The 17962-nt window shown below is 43.5% G+C and overlaps 1 protein-coding gene across 5 annotated transcripts in view; it reads right to left on the minus strand.

The window, feature by feature from the left end:
• Window positions 1-3961: 3961 nt before the first annotated feature.
• Window positions 3962-17962, minus strand: part of LOC101172217 (dystrobrevin beta) — a 53576-nt gene continuing 39575 nt past the window's right edge. For all 5 annotated transcript variants that reach the window (XM_023952053.1, XM_023952055.1, XM_023952052.1 and 2 more), the window contains 4 exons: window positions 11894-12053; window positions 11721-11810; window positions 11595-11645; window positions 3962-4245 (listed from right to left, as the gene is read on the minus strand). In XM_023952053.1, the coding sequence (XP_023807821.1) occupies window positions 4226-4245; window positions 11595-11645; window positions 11721-11810; window positions 11894-12053 (321 nt within the window). In that variant the 3' untranslated portion in view covers window positions 3962-4225. The remainder of the gene's footprint in view (window positions 4246-11594; window positions 11646-11720; window positions 11811-11893; window positions 12054-17962) is intronic.

Consider the following 17962-nt stretch of genomic DNA (forward strand, 5'->3'; position numbering starts at 1 on the left):
AGCTTGTGTCAAAATTGGTGAAAACCTTCTATACTGGAGCTATAGAAAGTTTATTGACTCAGTGTATCACAGTGTGGTATAGGAACAGCTCAAATCAAGCCTGCAAAGCCCTGCAGAGAGTTGTGCGCTTAGCCGAACGCATTTCAGGGTCTGCTCTCCCCTCTCTGCAGGACATTTACCTCAAACGCTGCAGAAGTAGAGCTGCGAAAATCATCAAAGACTCCACCCACCCCAGTAATCATACTTTTACTTTGCTGCCATCTGGTAAGCGCTACCGTAGCCTGATGGCAAAGACCGAGAGACTCAGGAGGAGCGTCTACCCCCAGGCCATCAGGCTCTTAAACTCTAAACGTGTATCTTAATGATCTTAGTCTACAGTTTACATTCATGCACTTTATTTTGCGTTCTACATTTAATTTTACAATTCACATTTTTTCTTATTTCATCTTTACATAGCTTTACTTGTATATATTATGTATATTTTCATCTGTGCTGTTTTCCTTAATTATTTGCACTGTCCACGGAGCGGACCTGGCGTACATTTCACTACTGGTTGTATTTGCTAAATATAACTTTGTATGTGACAAATAAAAATTCATGATTCTTGAAATTGTTACTTTTGTTTTTCAATACATTTAGTAACATGTATAAGTTATATCTGGCGCTTTTAGGACAGACACTATGCTGATGCCCACGGTGAAAATGAGTTTGACACCCCTGCCCTATAGGAACAGTAACATCTGCCCACCACTAGAGGGCCTCAGCGCTGATCTGAAAAACAGAGAATTTTTGAGTTTCCCATAGACTGTTATAAATTGAGAAAAATGTAGGAATAATTATGACTAACCTACTTTTTATTCACATGTAAATAGAAGCTACGAAATATTTCTGTGTAATGATGCATCTTGTACATTGTCTTATATGTTGATTTTGAGTAATCTTTGGATAACTTCCTTTGCTAGTTGACTAATGGTAACTTTAACCTCTCGAGACCCAAGCTAATATTTGAGCTAACCCTCTACACAAAAGTCACAGGGCCGCAGTTAAGCCAAAAATTACTACCGTGGTAATAAAAGCCAAAATGCAATGTCCACGCATGTTGTGCATGCTAGGTCTGAAGAGGTTCAGACAAAATTCATCAAGGCTTTGAATAACTTTGGGTTTGACTGTATGCCTGAAATATAATTAAAGTAATTAAATATAGTTAAAGTAGAAAATAAAATAAAATCTATAGGTTTCTGTGTACGCAACATTATTCAGGTTTGAACTGATTTAGATTTGAGTTGGGAGTTAACTGTGTTAAAATGAGTTTACCAAGTGATAGAACCCCCCCCCCCCCCCCCATTACTGGTACGGCTCTTGTTGCATTTCTCTGAAAAATGAAATGATAGAAGAAATGAATGGTTAATGCCATAACCTTTATAGCGCTTATAGCCAATTCTAAATTATGTTTAATATATTTCACTTTTTTTATTTACAAAAACAGGTTAATGTGACAGAAAATCTTTTTAAATCAACAAACAAATGTGTACAAGAAGTATGAGTTTACAGAGCACAAACACCGATTTATTTCATCTGGGGAGGGGGCTGCCTGCTTCACACGTGTCTGTGGTGAGGAAAATAGGATTTGAGTTTCTTAGGATGACATTCAAACATATCCTCTCTAAATAAATCCTTAAAAATCAACTCTGAACCAACCAAAGCTGCATCTTTCACGACAGCAAGCATTTGCAGACATCGGCATGACGCAAATCAAACATGGACGTCGATCGATCCACTTTTTTCTGAAGACTTTGATCTGAAGTTATAGCTAGAGGCATCAACAGCGGCTTCCAGGTTGTCATGAAAGTGACATTTTTTTCTTTGTGTTTGAAAGTAAACATTTTTGTGGTCTTTCCAATGATTGCACTGGTTTCTATTTGGGTAAATACAGTGGCGGTTTTTGATATGGGCGATGTGGGCGGTCACCCAGGGCGGCACTTCATACGGGGCGGCATTTGCGTTACACCTAATGTGCTACATACTATATTCAAAGAGGAAGCTTGGAGCTTTTAATTTGAAATTGCTTCAGCAGCCGACACTTAATGCTTTTAATTGACACATCAGACTCTTAAGAATGTCTTCCTCCTATTTGCTCTTCACACTTATGGTGCAAAAAAAAAAAAAAAAAAAAAAAAAAAAAGAATACCTCAGAGTGAAACAACGTAAAACAGGCACATGAAAAGGAATTAGGCAGAACAAACACCCGTGCTCAACCCAATTTCGAAAAAAGCAGGCAATGGAGATTATTTCCCACAATTCTTTGCTCCGACACAGCAGACCCGATGCGCACGTGACCACCGCCCTCTGCTGCAAGACGCTTGCGGCCACACCTCTTTGCGGTAGTCTTTGGAACATAAGTCAAAAACTCGAGAGGGGGGCGCAACTCACCGGTGGCTGGCTGAATCACACTAAGAGGTGATTGGGAGTCTTTTTCTATCTGACAATCAACTCTGGGCCGCAGCTGCGCGCTGTCGTCATAGAGACGGAGCCGCGTGTGTCAGAGGGAAGGGGAAGGGGAGGGGAAGGGGGGGGGGTGGGGGGGTGAGCGCAGACCATTTTTTTAGGCTTGAGTTTTTTTGGAGGATTTCTGCTGTTGGTGTTGCACAAATTTAGGGAAATGCCAAATATTTTTGGAGTAATCCCACTGAGTTCTAAGATTTAGTCTTTAATGTTTTATAAGACCTAAACATATTAATCACAATAAGTTTTATTTTTTAGATCTAATCCCTCTGATATGTTTCACAAAGACACACACAGGACGTCTCACATTAAGAAATTATTGCTAAAAATGAAGCAGGAGTCCAGCTCTAAAAAAATAATGCTCTAAAAAATGATGAAAGAGCAAAAAAATGGAATTATTTGATATAATTTCGTATTAATATTTCCAGGCTTTCTTTGCTTTTGGTCCTGCAGCATGTTCATATTTGTATAATTTTGACAGAATATATTTATATGGAGAACAAAATATTACAACTTATTTAAGGTTTAACTTGTGTTCCTGTTTTTATTCATATTTATGTTCAAAAAGTTCAGTTTAAAAGGTTTAAAAGTTTAGCTTTAGTGTGTTCAGTAAATGTTTATCTTCTTCAGCCCAAAACCTTAAGCGTGTTTTTAACATAGGCCCCTGTGTGACTGAGTTTGACCCCCCTGTAATACGAGTCTAGAAAATTCATGCATTTTTTGTGTAAAATGGCTAAATAGAAGATAGGGAACACAGCAGGATGTTGTCAAATTTTGTGTGTGTGTGTGTGTGTGTGTGTGTGTAGGGGGGGGGGGTCGCTGGTGGGGTTACTCGCCCAGGGAGTAAGTTAGTGTAGAACCGCCACTGGGTAAATATGGAAGTGCAATGAGATAAAGTCAGATGAAAGACCGCCTGCTTGAGAGGACAAAGACGAGAGAACAGAGGACCTTAAAACAACACATTTGAACAAGAAAGGAGCCTCTGTTGGTCAGCATCACACATGATGGATCACTGCCATCATTAATGACAGGCTGAACACACTCCTCTAAAATTCAAACTTTCTGCAATTCTGTCATGTTTTGACAAAGATTGCAGCATTTTTGATTTGAGGTAAAAGTTCTGTAAGAAACTTGAGTCCAAAAGCAGAACTGTCCTCGGTTTCATTGGGTTTCTGTGACGTCAGACGCTGGAAAGAAGCCCGAAAGCCCGCACCTCTCTGCCTGCTGTTTGGAGTAGTAAATGTGAAATCTAGGAAGCTTCATCTGATTGATCAATTTTAAAGTCAGTCTTGTTGCTTGGTCTGATTATGGTTAGTCAATTTGAATACCCAATCAGTGCTAAAACGTTGACCAACAAGCATCAATTTATCTGCAAAGCTCTCTAGACTGAGATTTCCCCCTCTCTCTGAGTCTGGGGGTGTCATGATAGCAGCAAAAAGACAGCAAAGCAGGCGGGGGGTGTGGGGGGGATGTTTTATCTACAGAACGCTCTGATGTTGTAGTGGGGGGGGGGTCCCACTGCAGTTATGGGGGGGGTCATCACAGCAGTTTGTTCACAGGACGACAAACACGAGAATTATTTCAGACACATCTCTGTACCAAGCTGTTTCACATGGTGAAGTCCTGCAATGTTGCATGCATGCATGACTCTTCGTGTGAAAGTCAGGGGGGTCCGTTTGGGCCGGTTCCTCCCAGATGATGGCCATGCTTCTTCTGGTTTCCCTCAGTGCCTCGGCGCCCTCACTGTGACACAGAAACACAGAGCTTGTCAGTCTTCCTGTGGAGCTGTCATCTCCTGCAGCGCGGCGGCTCACAAATACAGATGCTGCAGGGATCAAGCTGTCCATCATTTCATCATTTGTCTCTTGGGGTGGGGGGTTCAGACTGTAGGTTTCCTGTGTGTTTTCAATGCTCATGCACAGTTCCTCCTCTGACGTCAACCTCATGTTGACAGGCTTCACAAAGCATTAGAACGAAAAAAATAGAATAAAAGAAAAAATATGAAAAAAAGAGTGGAATAGGCTAAGATGCCCAAACCTTCCTGCAGCTCCCCTGGGGGGAACCTGAGGCGTAGTCTCTTCTGCACGTCCTGGGTCTTCCCCGGGGCCTTCGCCAAGTGGGACATGCCCGGAACACCTCCTCAAGGAGGCACCATGGGGACATCCGAACTAAATGCCCGAATACCTCAACTGGCTCCTGTGGATGTGGAGGAGCAGCGGTTCTACTCTGAGCTTTCTCCGGGTGAGTAAGCTCCTCCCCTTTTCTCTAAGGGAGCACCCAGCCACCCAACAGAGGAAGCTCATTTTAGCCGCTTGTTTTCAGGACCCCGTTCTTTGGGTCATAAACCAGAGCCCATGACTATAGGTGAGATTAACCGGTGATCTGAGAGGTTTGCTTTGTGGCTCATCTCTCTTCACCACAACGGACCGGTAAAGCGACCGCATTATGATGGCGCCACAAAATCTGGCACAATCAACCCCTGGCAATTTCCCGCTTTAATCTTCCCTCGCTGTCAACTATTTTTTAAAGTTCCTCATGGAGAGGAGCTGGAATTGATTATGAATGGTAAGAATGGTTGCAACAGACTCCCAGGTCTATGTAACCTGAAACTGCTCTGAGTCACAAAAAAAACTTAAAATATGACAAAAACCAGGGAAACTGAAAACCCAGCCAACGTCCAAAATTTTCACACCCATGGAGGGTGTACAACTCCATCACTGCTCCACAACCAGGACAGAAACAAAACTGTTGGCCCTGAATCTAAGGGTTCAAATGTTGGGATGGGATGGGAAATGGGATTTCCGGTTCCGGGTTACAGCACAGACGCGTGTGGCTCAAGGCGGCCAAATAACTATCCTCAAGTGACTTAAAAGTTGATTTTCTCCAAAAAAAGAGAGCTGACCATGGCCCCTAAGAAAAACCATGACTACGAAGACCTTAAAAAGATTCTTGATGATATCCAAGCTACGTTGTATCCTTTCATTGAGCAAGTGACCGCTAAGCTAACTCCTCTCATGGAGCTAATTGAAGACTGCCGAAGATTCCAAGCTCAAAACGAGCAAAAAGATAACCGGGTCGATATTCTGGAGAAAAGATTGGACAATTTGGAACAACAAGCAAGGACTAATAATATCATTTTCACTGAATGAATGCAGCTGGAGTCAGCATTGCTAATGCTAATAGCGCTAGCATTGCTAACAGTTCTTCTGAAACGGGGAGCGATGGAGAGTCTCTGGAACACCATTTTTTTTTACTTGATTTGAAATGGTTTATTTCAAGCAATCAAATAGGAATAATACACAAAAACAATACAATCATCAGTTATACATTCATACAATAACTAATCAAACTTAGAATAATTAGACATAAAATTAAGTATTGCTTGAAAGGGAGTGGAAGGAAGCGAACTTATATGGTAATTGGCGTATACTTATGTAGCGCCTTTCTTCCTACAAGGACAAAGTGCTTTACAGTCACAGACCCATTCACTCACTGGTGGCGGCTCCGCTGCCAAACACAGGCGCCCGCCTACCACCAGAGGCAAGGTGGGGTTCAGTGTCGTGCCCATGGACACTTCGACTCATGGGCGTGCAAGGCGAGAATTGAACCTGCAACCTTACGATCATGGGACGACCGCCCTACCGCTGCACCACGGCCGCCCTATAATCCCACCCCTGTTCTACCGTAACCATTTTATTACATGATTTATCAATATCCCGTTCCTAGAAAGCACATGACAAGGATGAATTACTGAAATTATTTTGTAAATAACTTTTAGAAATCAACATGGCAATAAAGTATCCAAAATACATGCAGATTATGTTACTTCTAAAAGTCATTGATATGATAAAAAAATAATACTGTATCAGTAAAATAGACAAAACACTGTTTCAGGAATTTTTATAGAAAAATTTGGTCAAGTATCAAAAGTTAATAATATGTACAAAATTATGTTTCATTAGGAAAAATTCATGAATCAACTTATCTTTTTTTTTTAAGCAAATGAAGTAATATAATTAAAAGTCAATCAATTTGACAATTTTCAATAATTGATTAATCATTTGTTTTATTATTTTTTGTGTTTTTATATATTTATTTAATTATTTTTTCTTTATTTTTTTATGATAAAGTAATGCTATGAAGCAAAAAATAAAAAGCAAAAAGGGTCCTTATTTGTCGAAAGACCAAGGCTGGTATTTCTTATTCTGCTGATAAACAGCTGTTCTTCTCGGTTTAAAACAAAGCTTCTAGTTCTCTTCGCTGTTATGTCTTGCAGACATTAGATGGAGGTCCATATCCTTCTTCAGCTGATATCAGCGGCGCCTAAGAGTTGAGGTCAAGTTGTCTGCAGGTCAGATCTTTGTTGATAATTAGGTCACTTCAGACTTATGGAAAAAGTGTTGCATCCAGGCGTAATATTTCTTGAAATTATTTTGCTCTTTGATTTATTACTGCATGTTGGTTCAGACGACCGTGATCAAACACTTCTCAAAGTCCTTCATGGTGTTCACAACCAGAACCTTGGCCCGGTCCGGTGGGCCGAGTGGTTTGATATAAATCCTGCAGCCTTTAACCCAAGTGTTCTCAATCTGCTTCTGCTTCCTGAGGAGCCTGGCATGTTTGGAGATTTCAGCATTCCTTCAGGTCAGATGGTCGTTCAGATAAGCAGCAGAAACTTTGAGATTCCTCCTTTGATTCATCAGAGCTAGCTTGTGTTTTTGATTCACAAACCTGATGAGGATCGCTGGTTTATCCGTCTCCTTTCTCTTGGGGAGCGGGTGGCAGGTCTCGATGGTATTGAAATCCAGGGAAATCCCTTTAGATGTGAAAAATGATTCCACTTGGTGTTCCACAGACTCTGCACGGGTCACCGTTTCAGAACTGCTAGCGCTATTAGCATTAGCAATGCTAACTCCAGCTGCTTTGCCCAAGGTTTCATCGGTACTCCAGTGAGAATGACATTATTCATCCTTACTTGTGGTTCCACATCATCCAGTCTTTTCTCCAGAATCTCGACCCGGTTTTCTCGTTGCTCGTTTTTAACGCGGAGCCTCAGGAAATCTTCCAATAGCACTGTGAGCGGCGTTAGCTTAGCATTCACTTGTTCCATAAAGGGATACAACGTAACTTGGATATCATCAAGAGCCTTTTTAAGGTCTTCGTATTCCTGGCTTTTCTTGGGGGCCATGGTCCGCTCTCCTTTTTGGAGAAAATCAACTTTTTAAGTTGTTTGAAGATAGTTGTATAGCTGCAGAGAGCCACACACGCGTCCTGTGCTGCAACCCGGAACCGGAAGTTTTTAATGTCTAAAGAGATTTCCTTGGATCTTAACACCATGGAGACCTGCCACCCGATCCCCAGGAGAAAGGAGACGGATAAACCAGCGATCCTCATCAGGTTTGTGAATCAAAAACACAAACCGTGTGTGAACAATATTTGTAATGTGTTCATGTTGACTTGTGGACATTTTTGCAGCTAACAGGTGTGTTTATAACATTTGAGTGTGTGTGTGGACAGCCCCCGCCCCTACGAGATTTGTATTACATCTGAACCTTACCGTAATGATAAACATCCAGTATCTTGTTGCTTTATGCTGCTTCATGGTTTTAACCCCCCTTTCTATAATCCCCCTCCTATCCCCCCCTGTGTAACATCCCTCTCTTCTTCCCTCATTTTCTTTTCTGTTCGGTCCAACAAAAGATTGTTATAAACATAATTAATATTAATATGATTTAGTCTAAATTACAGAAGGGGTTTATTCAGACATACCTCTGGTTTGTCAGAAGATTCATAACCCCTGTTGTCAAAGTAAAATATGTTAAACACAAGAGGCCTTCAGCTGTCATCTGTTTGCCCAGCTGTTGGACAGGACAAGTTAAAAAAAAAAGAATAAATAAAGCACAAACTAGCTCCGATGAATCAAAGAAGAAACCTGAAGGGATCTGCTGCTTATCTAAACGACCATCTGACCAGAAGGAATGCTATTCCAATCCGACACTGAGGAGGAACACTTCCATGGTTTCAGTGCACAGGAGGCGCGTGCCGCACAGAGGCCTATAAGTTACTGCTGTTCTCAGTGACTTTTACCGGTATGTTTTTTTTAACCAGCCACATGTCGTAAAAGGCGACTAAAAGGGACAGAGCGAGAGGACTGGGAATCCTCTCACCTGTAACTATATTCCTAACTACGGACAGGGCAGAGTTGGGAAGGGGAGGTTACCTCCCCAAACCCATAAGATTGGGTCGTTGAATGTGCGGGGGTGTAGTACGGACGGAAGCAAAAGAGATCTGATTGGAAGGATGTTCGGAAGGAGGGGAATGAGCGTGTTAGCACTGAGTGAGACAAAGATGAAAGGGAAAGGGTGAGTGTGTGTTTGGAAGTATGAGTGGGAGAATGTCTGGTGTAGAGAGCAGGAGAGCAAGAGAAGGTGTGGCTTTGCTGGTGAGCTGTTAGGTGAGACGACATGAGGTTGAATGGAAGGAGGTTTCACCAAGACTGATGTGGGTGAAAGTGACATTTCTGAAGGAGCTGTGGGCGTTGGTGAGTGCATATGGTCCTGGCAGTGAGAGGAATGAAGAGGAGAGAGTGACCTTCTGGAACGACTTGGATGAGTGTTTGCAAGGATTTGGAGCAAATGTGAATGTAGTGCTGATGGGAGATCTGAATGCTAGAGTGGGTGATGAGAAAATTGAGGGTGTTGTTGGCGTGCATGGTGTTCCTGGAAAGAACGATAATGGTGAGATGATATGAATGTGCACTGAAAGAGAGATGGTGATTGGGAATACATGGTTCAGAAAGAAAGAGATCCATAAGTATACGTGGGTGAGGCAGAGTGGTGGAAGAGTGATTGATAAAGCACTGATGGATTATGTGGTGGTTTCAAAGGTTGCATGTAGTAGATTGCTGGATGTAAGTGTGAGGAGGCGAGAGAGTGGAGTCATGTCTGATCACTATTTGGTGGACGGAAGGTTGCGTGTGGGTATGCCATGGTCATCGAGAAAGAGTGGGGAGGCAAGAAAAGTTCTGAGAGTGAGTGTTTTGAAGAACAGAGAGAAAATGTGTGAGTATCAGAAGGAATTAGGTGGCAAGAGGAATATGGTGAAGGAGCAAATGGTTGTTGGAGTGGAGGAAGAATGGCAACAGTTCAAGAGTGCAGTGGTTGGACGTGCAGAGGAAGTGTGTGGTGTGAGACGTGTTGGGGGTGGTCTAAGAAAGGGAAGTGAATGGTGGTGCGAGGATGTAAGGTTGGCTGTAGGTGAGAAGAGATGTGCGTACGAAGTATGGCTGCAGAGAAAGGACAGGGAGTCATATGAGTGTTATAAAGAGAAGAAAAGGGATGCTAAGAGAGCTGTGCGTGAGGCAAGAGCGGCTGCGGATGAAAGGTGGGGCAGACAGTTGACTGATAATTTTCGAGAGAACAAGAAAATGTTTTGGAAGGAGGTGAAGAGGGTGCGAAAGGGAGTGTCGGGGAGGGAGGAGAAAGTAAAGACAGAGGATGGAAGGATGTTGAATGAGGGGAATGCAGTAAGAAAAAGATCGGCGGAGTATTTTGAGAGGCTGTTGAATGTGGAGGAAGATCGGGATGCTGTGATTGGGATGGATGGAAGGGAAAGTAGACTGAATGTATTGGGAGAGTTGAATGAAGCGTTGATTACGGGAGAGGAAGTTGAGCAAGCTGTGGGAAAGTTGAAAGTAGGAAAGGCTGCAGGTCTGGATGGGTGTGCTGTGGAATGCCTGAAGTGTTGTGGAGCGATCGTGATTGAGTGGTTAGTGAGATTGTTGAATGTGTGTTTTCTAAGTGGACAGGTGCTGTTTGATTGGATGAGTGCGTGTGTGGTTCCCCTGTACAAGAGTAAGGGTGAAAAGTATGGGTGTGGTAGTTTTAGGGGTATTAGTCTGTCGAGTGTTGTAGGCAAAGTGTATGGGAGAGTGCTGATGTGGTAAAAGAGGTGAATGAAAGGGTGTTAGGTACGGGTGGGAGCATGGTGAATACTGACGGCAGCGAATGGAGTGTGAATCAGTTGCTGTTTGCAGATGATACTGCACTAGTGGCTGACTCAGAGGAGAGCTTGACAAGTTTGGTTGAGGAGTTTGGAAGGGTGTGCGACAGAAGGAAGTTGAGAGTGAATGTGGAAAAGAGTAAGCTGATGAGGTGTACGAAGTTAAACGGTGAACGTAGATTGAATGTGGCTTGGACCAGGCCTTAGACCAGACACATACACATACACACACGCGCACACACACACACGCACACACTGAAGGAGGAGGGTTTGGGGAAGAGAAGGAGGGAGTTCAAAATGTGTGCCCTGTCTAGGCTACCCTCTTTCTTACACACCCGGCGTGCGGTTTCAGCACATACACATCCTCATTCTACAACACGTTTCAATGTGGGCACATGCAGCTTATGCATGTACAAACTGTTTTATCCTTTAAAAATGTAATAAGTTTGGCTTATAATCAGGTGGCGGATATTTCAGGATTCTTAATTCTGTCTGATATAGTTATGCACCGGATAATGATAAATCATGTAATAAAATGGTTATGGTACAACAAGGGTGGGATTATAAAAGTTCGCTTCCTTCCACTCCCTTTCAAGCAATATTTATTAATATGTCTAATTATACTAAGTTTGATTCGTCATTGTATGAATGTATAACTGATGATTGGATTGTTTTTGTGTTTTATTCTTATTAGGTTGCTTGAAATAAACCATTTCAAATCAACAACAACCAAAAAATGTTGGTGAGACCTTCTTCTCCAGTATCTTAAAATAGACGTTCCCAGGAGGCGGAGGACTGAGATTCCCAAACACCCTGAAATACAGGAAATAGTTTCTCTTGCCCAGTAAATACGTCCCTCACAAATAAGGGACCACAAACTGGGATTTGGTTGGTTTGTCTCTAGGTAAAAAGGTTTCTTCCACTCCCTTTCAAGCAATATTTATTAATTATGTCTAATTATCCTAAGTTTGATTAGTTACTGTATGAATGTATAACTGATGATTATATTGTTTTTGTGTATTATTTCTATTGATTGCTTGAAATAAACCATTTCAAATCAAATCAAATCAAAGTAAGAAAAGCAGATCCACCTCTGTCTGCTCCGTTCCTCATGCTCTCCTCTTCTTCAGCTGCATCATCCACTGCAGACAGAACACACCTCATTTCAGAACGAGCAAACATCTGAGGACGTGGCGCCTGGCGGGACATGGCCTCACCAGAGTGAAGCTCCTTCACCAGCGATGACATGGTGTTGGTGATGGAATCAGCAGCAACTAAAAGGTCATTCCGGAGATTCCTGGGTACATCTGAGGGTCACAGCATTTTTCAGATTAAAAGAAAAATTCTTTGAATTAAAAACAACGAGGAACTGTGAAACAAACACACCCACCCTGAGCAAAGGCCTCCAGCACATTCCCCCCCACCCCAGAGAAGCAGTCCTGTGGAGTGTGGGTTGGAGTGGACCCTGCTGAGGTTGAGCGTATGGGCATGGGCATCGAACATCCAGCAACGTGGCTGGGGGAGGAATGGGGGGAACCTCCAGACTGTGACTGAAATGATAAAAAAAAAAAAACGTTGGAATAATCCTTACGGCATCTTCTTTTCCTCCAGGATCCTTCAGGGTCTCCACAGCCAATCAGCTTCCTCCGTCTGTCCTCTACATCCTCTACCAGCAGCTACCTTCATGTCTTCATCATCCTCTACCAGCAGCTACCTTCATGTCTTCATCCTCTACCAGCAGCTACCTTCATGTCTTCATCATCCTCTACCAGCAGCTACCTTCATGTCTTCATCCTCTACCAGCAGCTACCTTCATGTCTTCATCATCCTCTACCAGCAGCTACCTTCATGTCTTCATCATCCTCTACCAGCAGCTACCTTCATGTCTTCATCATCCTCTACCAGCAGCTACCTTCATGTTTTCATCATCCTCTACCAGCAGCTACCTTCTTGTCTTCTTCATCCTCTACCAGCAGCTACCTTCATGTCTTCATCATCATCTACCAGCAGCTACCTTCATGTCTTCTTCATCCTCTACCAGCAGCTACTTTCATGTCTTCTTCATCTTATACCAGCAGCTACCTTCATGTCTTCATCATCATCTACCAGCAGCTACCTTCATGTCTTCATCCTCTACCAGCAGCTACTTTCATGTCTTCATCATCCTCTACCAGCAGCTACCTTCATGTCTTCTTCATCCTCTACCAGCAGCTACCTTCATGTCTTCATCCTCTACCAGCAGCTACTTTCATGTCTTCATCATCCTCTACCAGCAGCTACCTTCATGTCTTCATCCTCTACCAGCAGCTACTTTCATGTCTTCATCATCCTCTACCAGCAGCTACCTTCATGTCTTCATCATCATCTACCAGCAGCTACCTTCTTGTCTTCTTCATCCTCTACCAGCAGCTACCTTCATGTCTTCTTCATCATCTACCAGCAGCTACCTTCATGTCTTCATCCTCTACCAGCAGCTACTTTCATGTCTTCTTCATCATCTACCAGCAGCTACCTTCATGTCTTCATCATCCTCTACCAGCAGCTACTTTCATGTCTTCTTCATCCTCTACCAGCAGCTACCTTCATGTCTTCATCATCCTCTACCAGCAGCTACCTTCATGTCTTCATCATCCTCTACCAGCAGCTACCTTCATGTCTTCATCATCCTCTACCAGCAGCTACTTTCATGTCTTCTTCATCTTATACCAGCAGCTACCTTCATGTCTTCTTCATCCTCTACCAGCAGCTACTTTCATGTCTTCTTCATCTTATACCAGCAGCTACCTTCATGTCTTCTTCATCCTCTACCAGCAGCTACTTTCATGTCTTCATCCTCTACCAGCAGCTACCTTCATGTCTTCATCATCATCTACCAGCAGCTACCTTCTTGTCTTCTTCATCCTCTACCAGCAGCTACCTTCATGTCTTCATCATCATCTACCAGCAGCTACCTTCATGTCTTCTTCATCCTCTACCAGCAGCTACCTTCATGTCTTCTTCATCCTCTACCAGCAGCTACCTTCATGTCTTCATCATCTTATACCAGCAGCTACCTTCATGTCTTCATCATCATCTACCAGCAGCTACCTTCTTGTCTTCTTCATCCTCTACCAGCAGCTACCTTCATGTCTTCATCATCTTATACCAGCAGCTACCTTCATGTCTTCATCATCCTCTACCAGCAGCTACTTTCATGTCTTCATCATCCTCTACCAGCAGCTACCTTCATGTCTTCTTCATCCTCTACCAGCAGCTACTTTCATGTCTTCTTCATCTTATACCAGCAGCTACCTTCATGTCTTCTTCATCCTCTACCAGCAGCTACTTTCATGTCTTCATCCTCTACCAGCAGCTACCTTCATGTCTTCATCATCATCTACCAGCAGCTACCTTCTTGTCTTCTTCATCCTCTACCAGCAGCTACCTTCATGTCTTCTTCATCCTCTACCAGCAGCTACTTTCATGTCTTCTTCATCTTATACCAGCAGCTACCTTCATGTCTTCTTCATCCTCTACCAGCAGCTACTTTCATGTCTTCTTCATCTTATACCAGCAGCTACCTTCATGTCTTCTTCATCCTCTACCAGCAGCTACTTTCATGTCTTCATCCTCTACCAGCAGCTACCTTCATGTCTTCATCATCATCTACCAGCAGCTACCTTCTTGTCTTCTTCATCCTCTACCAGCAGCTACCTTCATGTCTTCTTCATCCTCTACCAGCAGCTACCTTCATGTCTTCATCATCATCTACCAGCAGCTACCTTCATGTCTTCTTCATCCTCTACCAGCAGCTACCTTCATGTCTTCTTCATCCTCTACCAGCAGCTACCTTCATGTCTTCATCATCTTATACCAGCAGCTACCTTCATGTCTTCATCATCATCTACCAGCAGCTACCTTCTTGTCTTCTTCATCCTCTACCAGCAGCTACCTTCATGTCTTCATCATCTTATACCAGCAGCTACCTTCATGTCTTCATCATCCTCTACCAGCAGCTACTTTCATGTCTTCATCATCCTCTACCAGCAGCTACCTTCATGTCTTCTTCATCCTCTACCAGCAGCTACTTTCATGTCTTCTTCATCTTATACCAGCAGCTACCTTCATGTCTTCTTCATCCTCTACCAGCAGCTACTTTCATGTCTTCATCCTCTACCAGCAGCTACCTTCATGTCTTCTTCATCCTCTACCAGCAGCTACTTTCATGTCTTCATCATCCTCTACCAGCAGCTACCTTCATGTCTTCTTCATCCTCTACCAGCAGCTACTTTCATGTCTTCTTCATCTCTATACCAGCAGCTACCTTCATGTCTTCTTCATCCTCTACCAGCAGCTACTTTCATGTCTTCATCCTCTACCAGCAGCTACCTTCATGTCTTCATCATCATCTACCAGCAGCTACCTTCTTGTCTTCTTCATCCTCTACCAGCAGCTACCTTCTTGTCTTCTTCATCCTCTACCAGCAGCTACTTTCATGTCTTCTTCATCTTATACCAGCAGCTACCTTCATGTCTTCATCATCCTCTACCAGCAGCTACTTTCATGTCTTCTTCATCCTCTACCAGCAGCTACCTTCATGTCTTCATCATCCTCTACCAGCAGCTACTTTCATGTCTTCTTCATCCTCTACCAGCAGCTACCTTCATGTCTTCATCATCATCTACCAGCAGCTACCTTCATGTCTTCTTCATCCTCTACCAGCAGCTACCTTCATGTCTTCTTCATCCTCTACCAGCAGCTACCTTCATGTCTTCATCATCTTATACCAGCAGCTACCTTCATGTCTTCATCATCATCTACCAGCAGCTACCTTCTTGTCTTCTTCATCCTCTACCAGCAGCTACCTTCATGTCTTCATCATCTTATACCAGCAGCTACCTTCATGTCTTCATCATCCTCTACCAGCAGCTACTTTCATGTCTTCTTCATCCTCTACCAGCAGCTACCTTCATGTCTTCATCATCCTCTACCAGCAGCTACCTTCATGTCTTCTTCATCCTCTACCAGCAGCTACCTTCATGTCTTCATCCTCTACCAGCAGCTACTTTCATGTCTTCATCATCCTCTACCAGCAGCTACCTTCATGTCTTCATCATCATCTACCAGCAGCTACCTTCTTGTCTTCTTCATCCTCTACCAGCAGCTACCTTCATGTCTTCTTCATCATCTACCAGCAGCTACCTTCATGTCTTCATCCTCTACCAGCAGCTACCTTCATGTCTTCTTCATCCTCTACCAGCAGCTACCTTCATGTCTTCATCATCCTCTACCAGCAGCTACCTTCATGTCTTCATCATCCTCTACCAGCAGCTACCTTCATGTCTTCTTCATCCTCTACCAGCAGCTACCTTCATGTCTTCTTCATCTTTACCAGCAGCTACCTTCATGTCTTCTTCATCCTCTACCAGCAGCTACTTTCATGTCTTCATCCTCTACCAGCAGCTACCTTCATGTCTTCATCATCATCTACCAGCAGCTACCTTCATGTCTTCTTCATCCTCTACCAGCAGCTACCTTCATGTCTTCTTCATCCTCTACCAGCAGCTACCTTCATGTCTTCATCATCATCTACCAGCAGCTACCTTCATGTCTTCTTCATCCTCTACCAGCAGCTACCTTCATGTCTTCTTCATCCTCTACCAGCAGCTACCTTCATGTCTTCATCATCTTATACCAGCAGCTACCTTCATGTCTTCATCATCATCTACCAGCAGCTACCTTCTTGTCTTCTTCATCCTCTACCAGCAGCTACCTTCATGTCTTCATCATCTACCAGCAGCTACCTTCATGTCTTCATCATCCTCTACCAGCAGCTACCTTCATGTCTTCTTCATCCTCTACCAGCAGCTACCTTCATGTCTTCATCATCCTCTACCAGCAGCTACCTTCATGTCTTCTTCATCCTCTACCAGCAGCTACCTTCATGTCTTCATCATCTACCAGCAGCTACCTTCATGTCTTCTTCATCCTCTACCAGCAGCTACCTTCATGTCTTCATCATCTACCAGCAGCTACCTTCATGTCTTCATCATCCTCTACCAGCAGCTACCTTCTTGTCTTCTTCATCCTCTACCAGCAGCTACCTTCATGTCTTCATCATCCTCTACCAGCAGCTACCTTCATGTCTTCTTCATCCTCTACCAGCAGCTACCTTCTTGTCTTCTTCATCCTCTACCAGCAGCTACCTTCATGTCTTCATCATCCTCTACCAGCAGCTACTTCATGTCTTCTTCATCCTCTACCAGCAGCTACCTTCATGTCTTCATCATCTACCAGCAGCTACCTTCATGTCTTCTTCATCCTCTACCAGCAGCTACCTTCATGTCTTCTTCATCCTCTACCAGCAGCTACCTTCATGTCTTCTTCATCCTCTACCAGCAGCTACCTTCATGTCTTCATCATCTACCAGCAGCTACCTTCATGTCTTCTTCATCTCAGTCCTCATCCTCTACCAGCAGCTACCTTCATGTCTTCATCATCTACCAGCAGCTACCTTCATGTCTTCTTCATCCTCTACCAGCAGCTACCTTCATGTCTTCATCATCCTCTACCAGCAGCTACCTTCATGTCTTCATCATCCTCTACCAGCAGCTACCTTCATGTCTTCATCATCCTCTACCAGCAGCTACCTTCATGTCTTCATCATCCTCTACCAGCAGCTACCTTCATGTCTTCATCATCCTCTACCAGCAGCTACCTTCATGTCTTCTTCATCCTCTACCAGCAGCTACCTTCATGTCTTCATCATCTACCAGCAGCTACCTTCATGTCTTCATCATCTACCAGCAGCTACCTTCATGTCTTCATCCTCTACCAGCTACCTTCATCTCATCCTACCAGCAGCTACCTTCATGTCTTCTTCATCATCTACCAGCAGCTACCTTCATGTCTTCTTCATCCTCTACCAGCAGCTACCTTCATGTCTTCATCATCTACCAGCAGCTACCTTCATGTCTTCATCATCCTCTACCAGCAGCTACCTTCATGTCTTCTTCATCCTCTACCAGCAGCTACTTTCATGTCTTCTTCATCATCTACCAGCAGCTACCTTCATGTCTTCATCATCCTCTACCAGCAGCTACCTTCATGTCTTCTTCATCCTCTACCAGCAGCTACTTTCATGTCTTCTTCATCCTCTACCAGCAGCTACCTTCTTGTCTTCTTCATCCTCTACCAGCAGCTACCTTCATGTCTTCATCATCCTCTACCAGCAGCTACCTTCATGTCTTCATCATCTACCAGCAGCTACCTTCATGTCTTCTTCATCCTCTACCAGCAGCTACCTTCATGTCTTCATCATCCTCTACCAGCAGCTACCTTCATGTCTTCATCATCCTCTACCAGCAGCTACCTTCTTGTCTTCATCATCCTCTACCAGCAGCTACCTTCATGTCTTCTTCATCCTCTACCAGCAGCTACCTTCTTGTCTTCTTCATCCTCTACCAGCAGCTACCTTCAT

The sequence above is a fragment of the Oryzias latipes genome, chromosome 22, assembly GCF_002234675.1.
Source record: "Oryzias latipes chromosome 22, ASM223467v1".
Classification (NCBI taxonomy): domain Eukaryota; kingdom Metazoa; phylum Chordata; class Actinopteri; order Beloniformes; family Adrianichthyidae; genus Oryzias; species Oryzias latipes.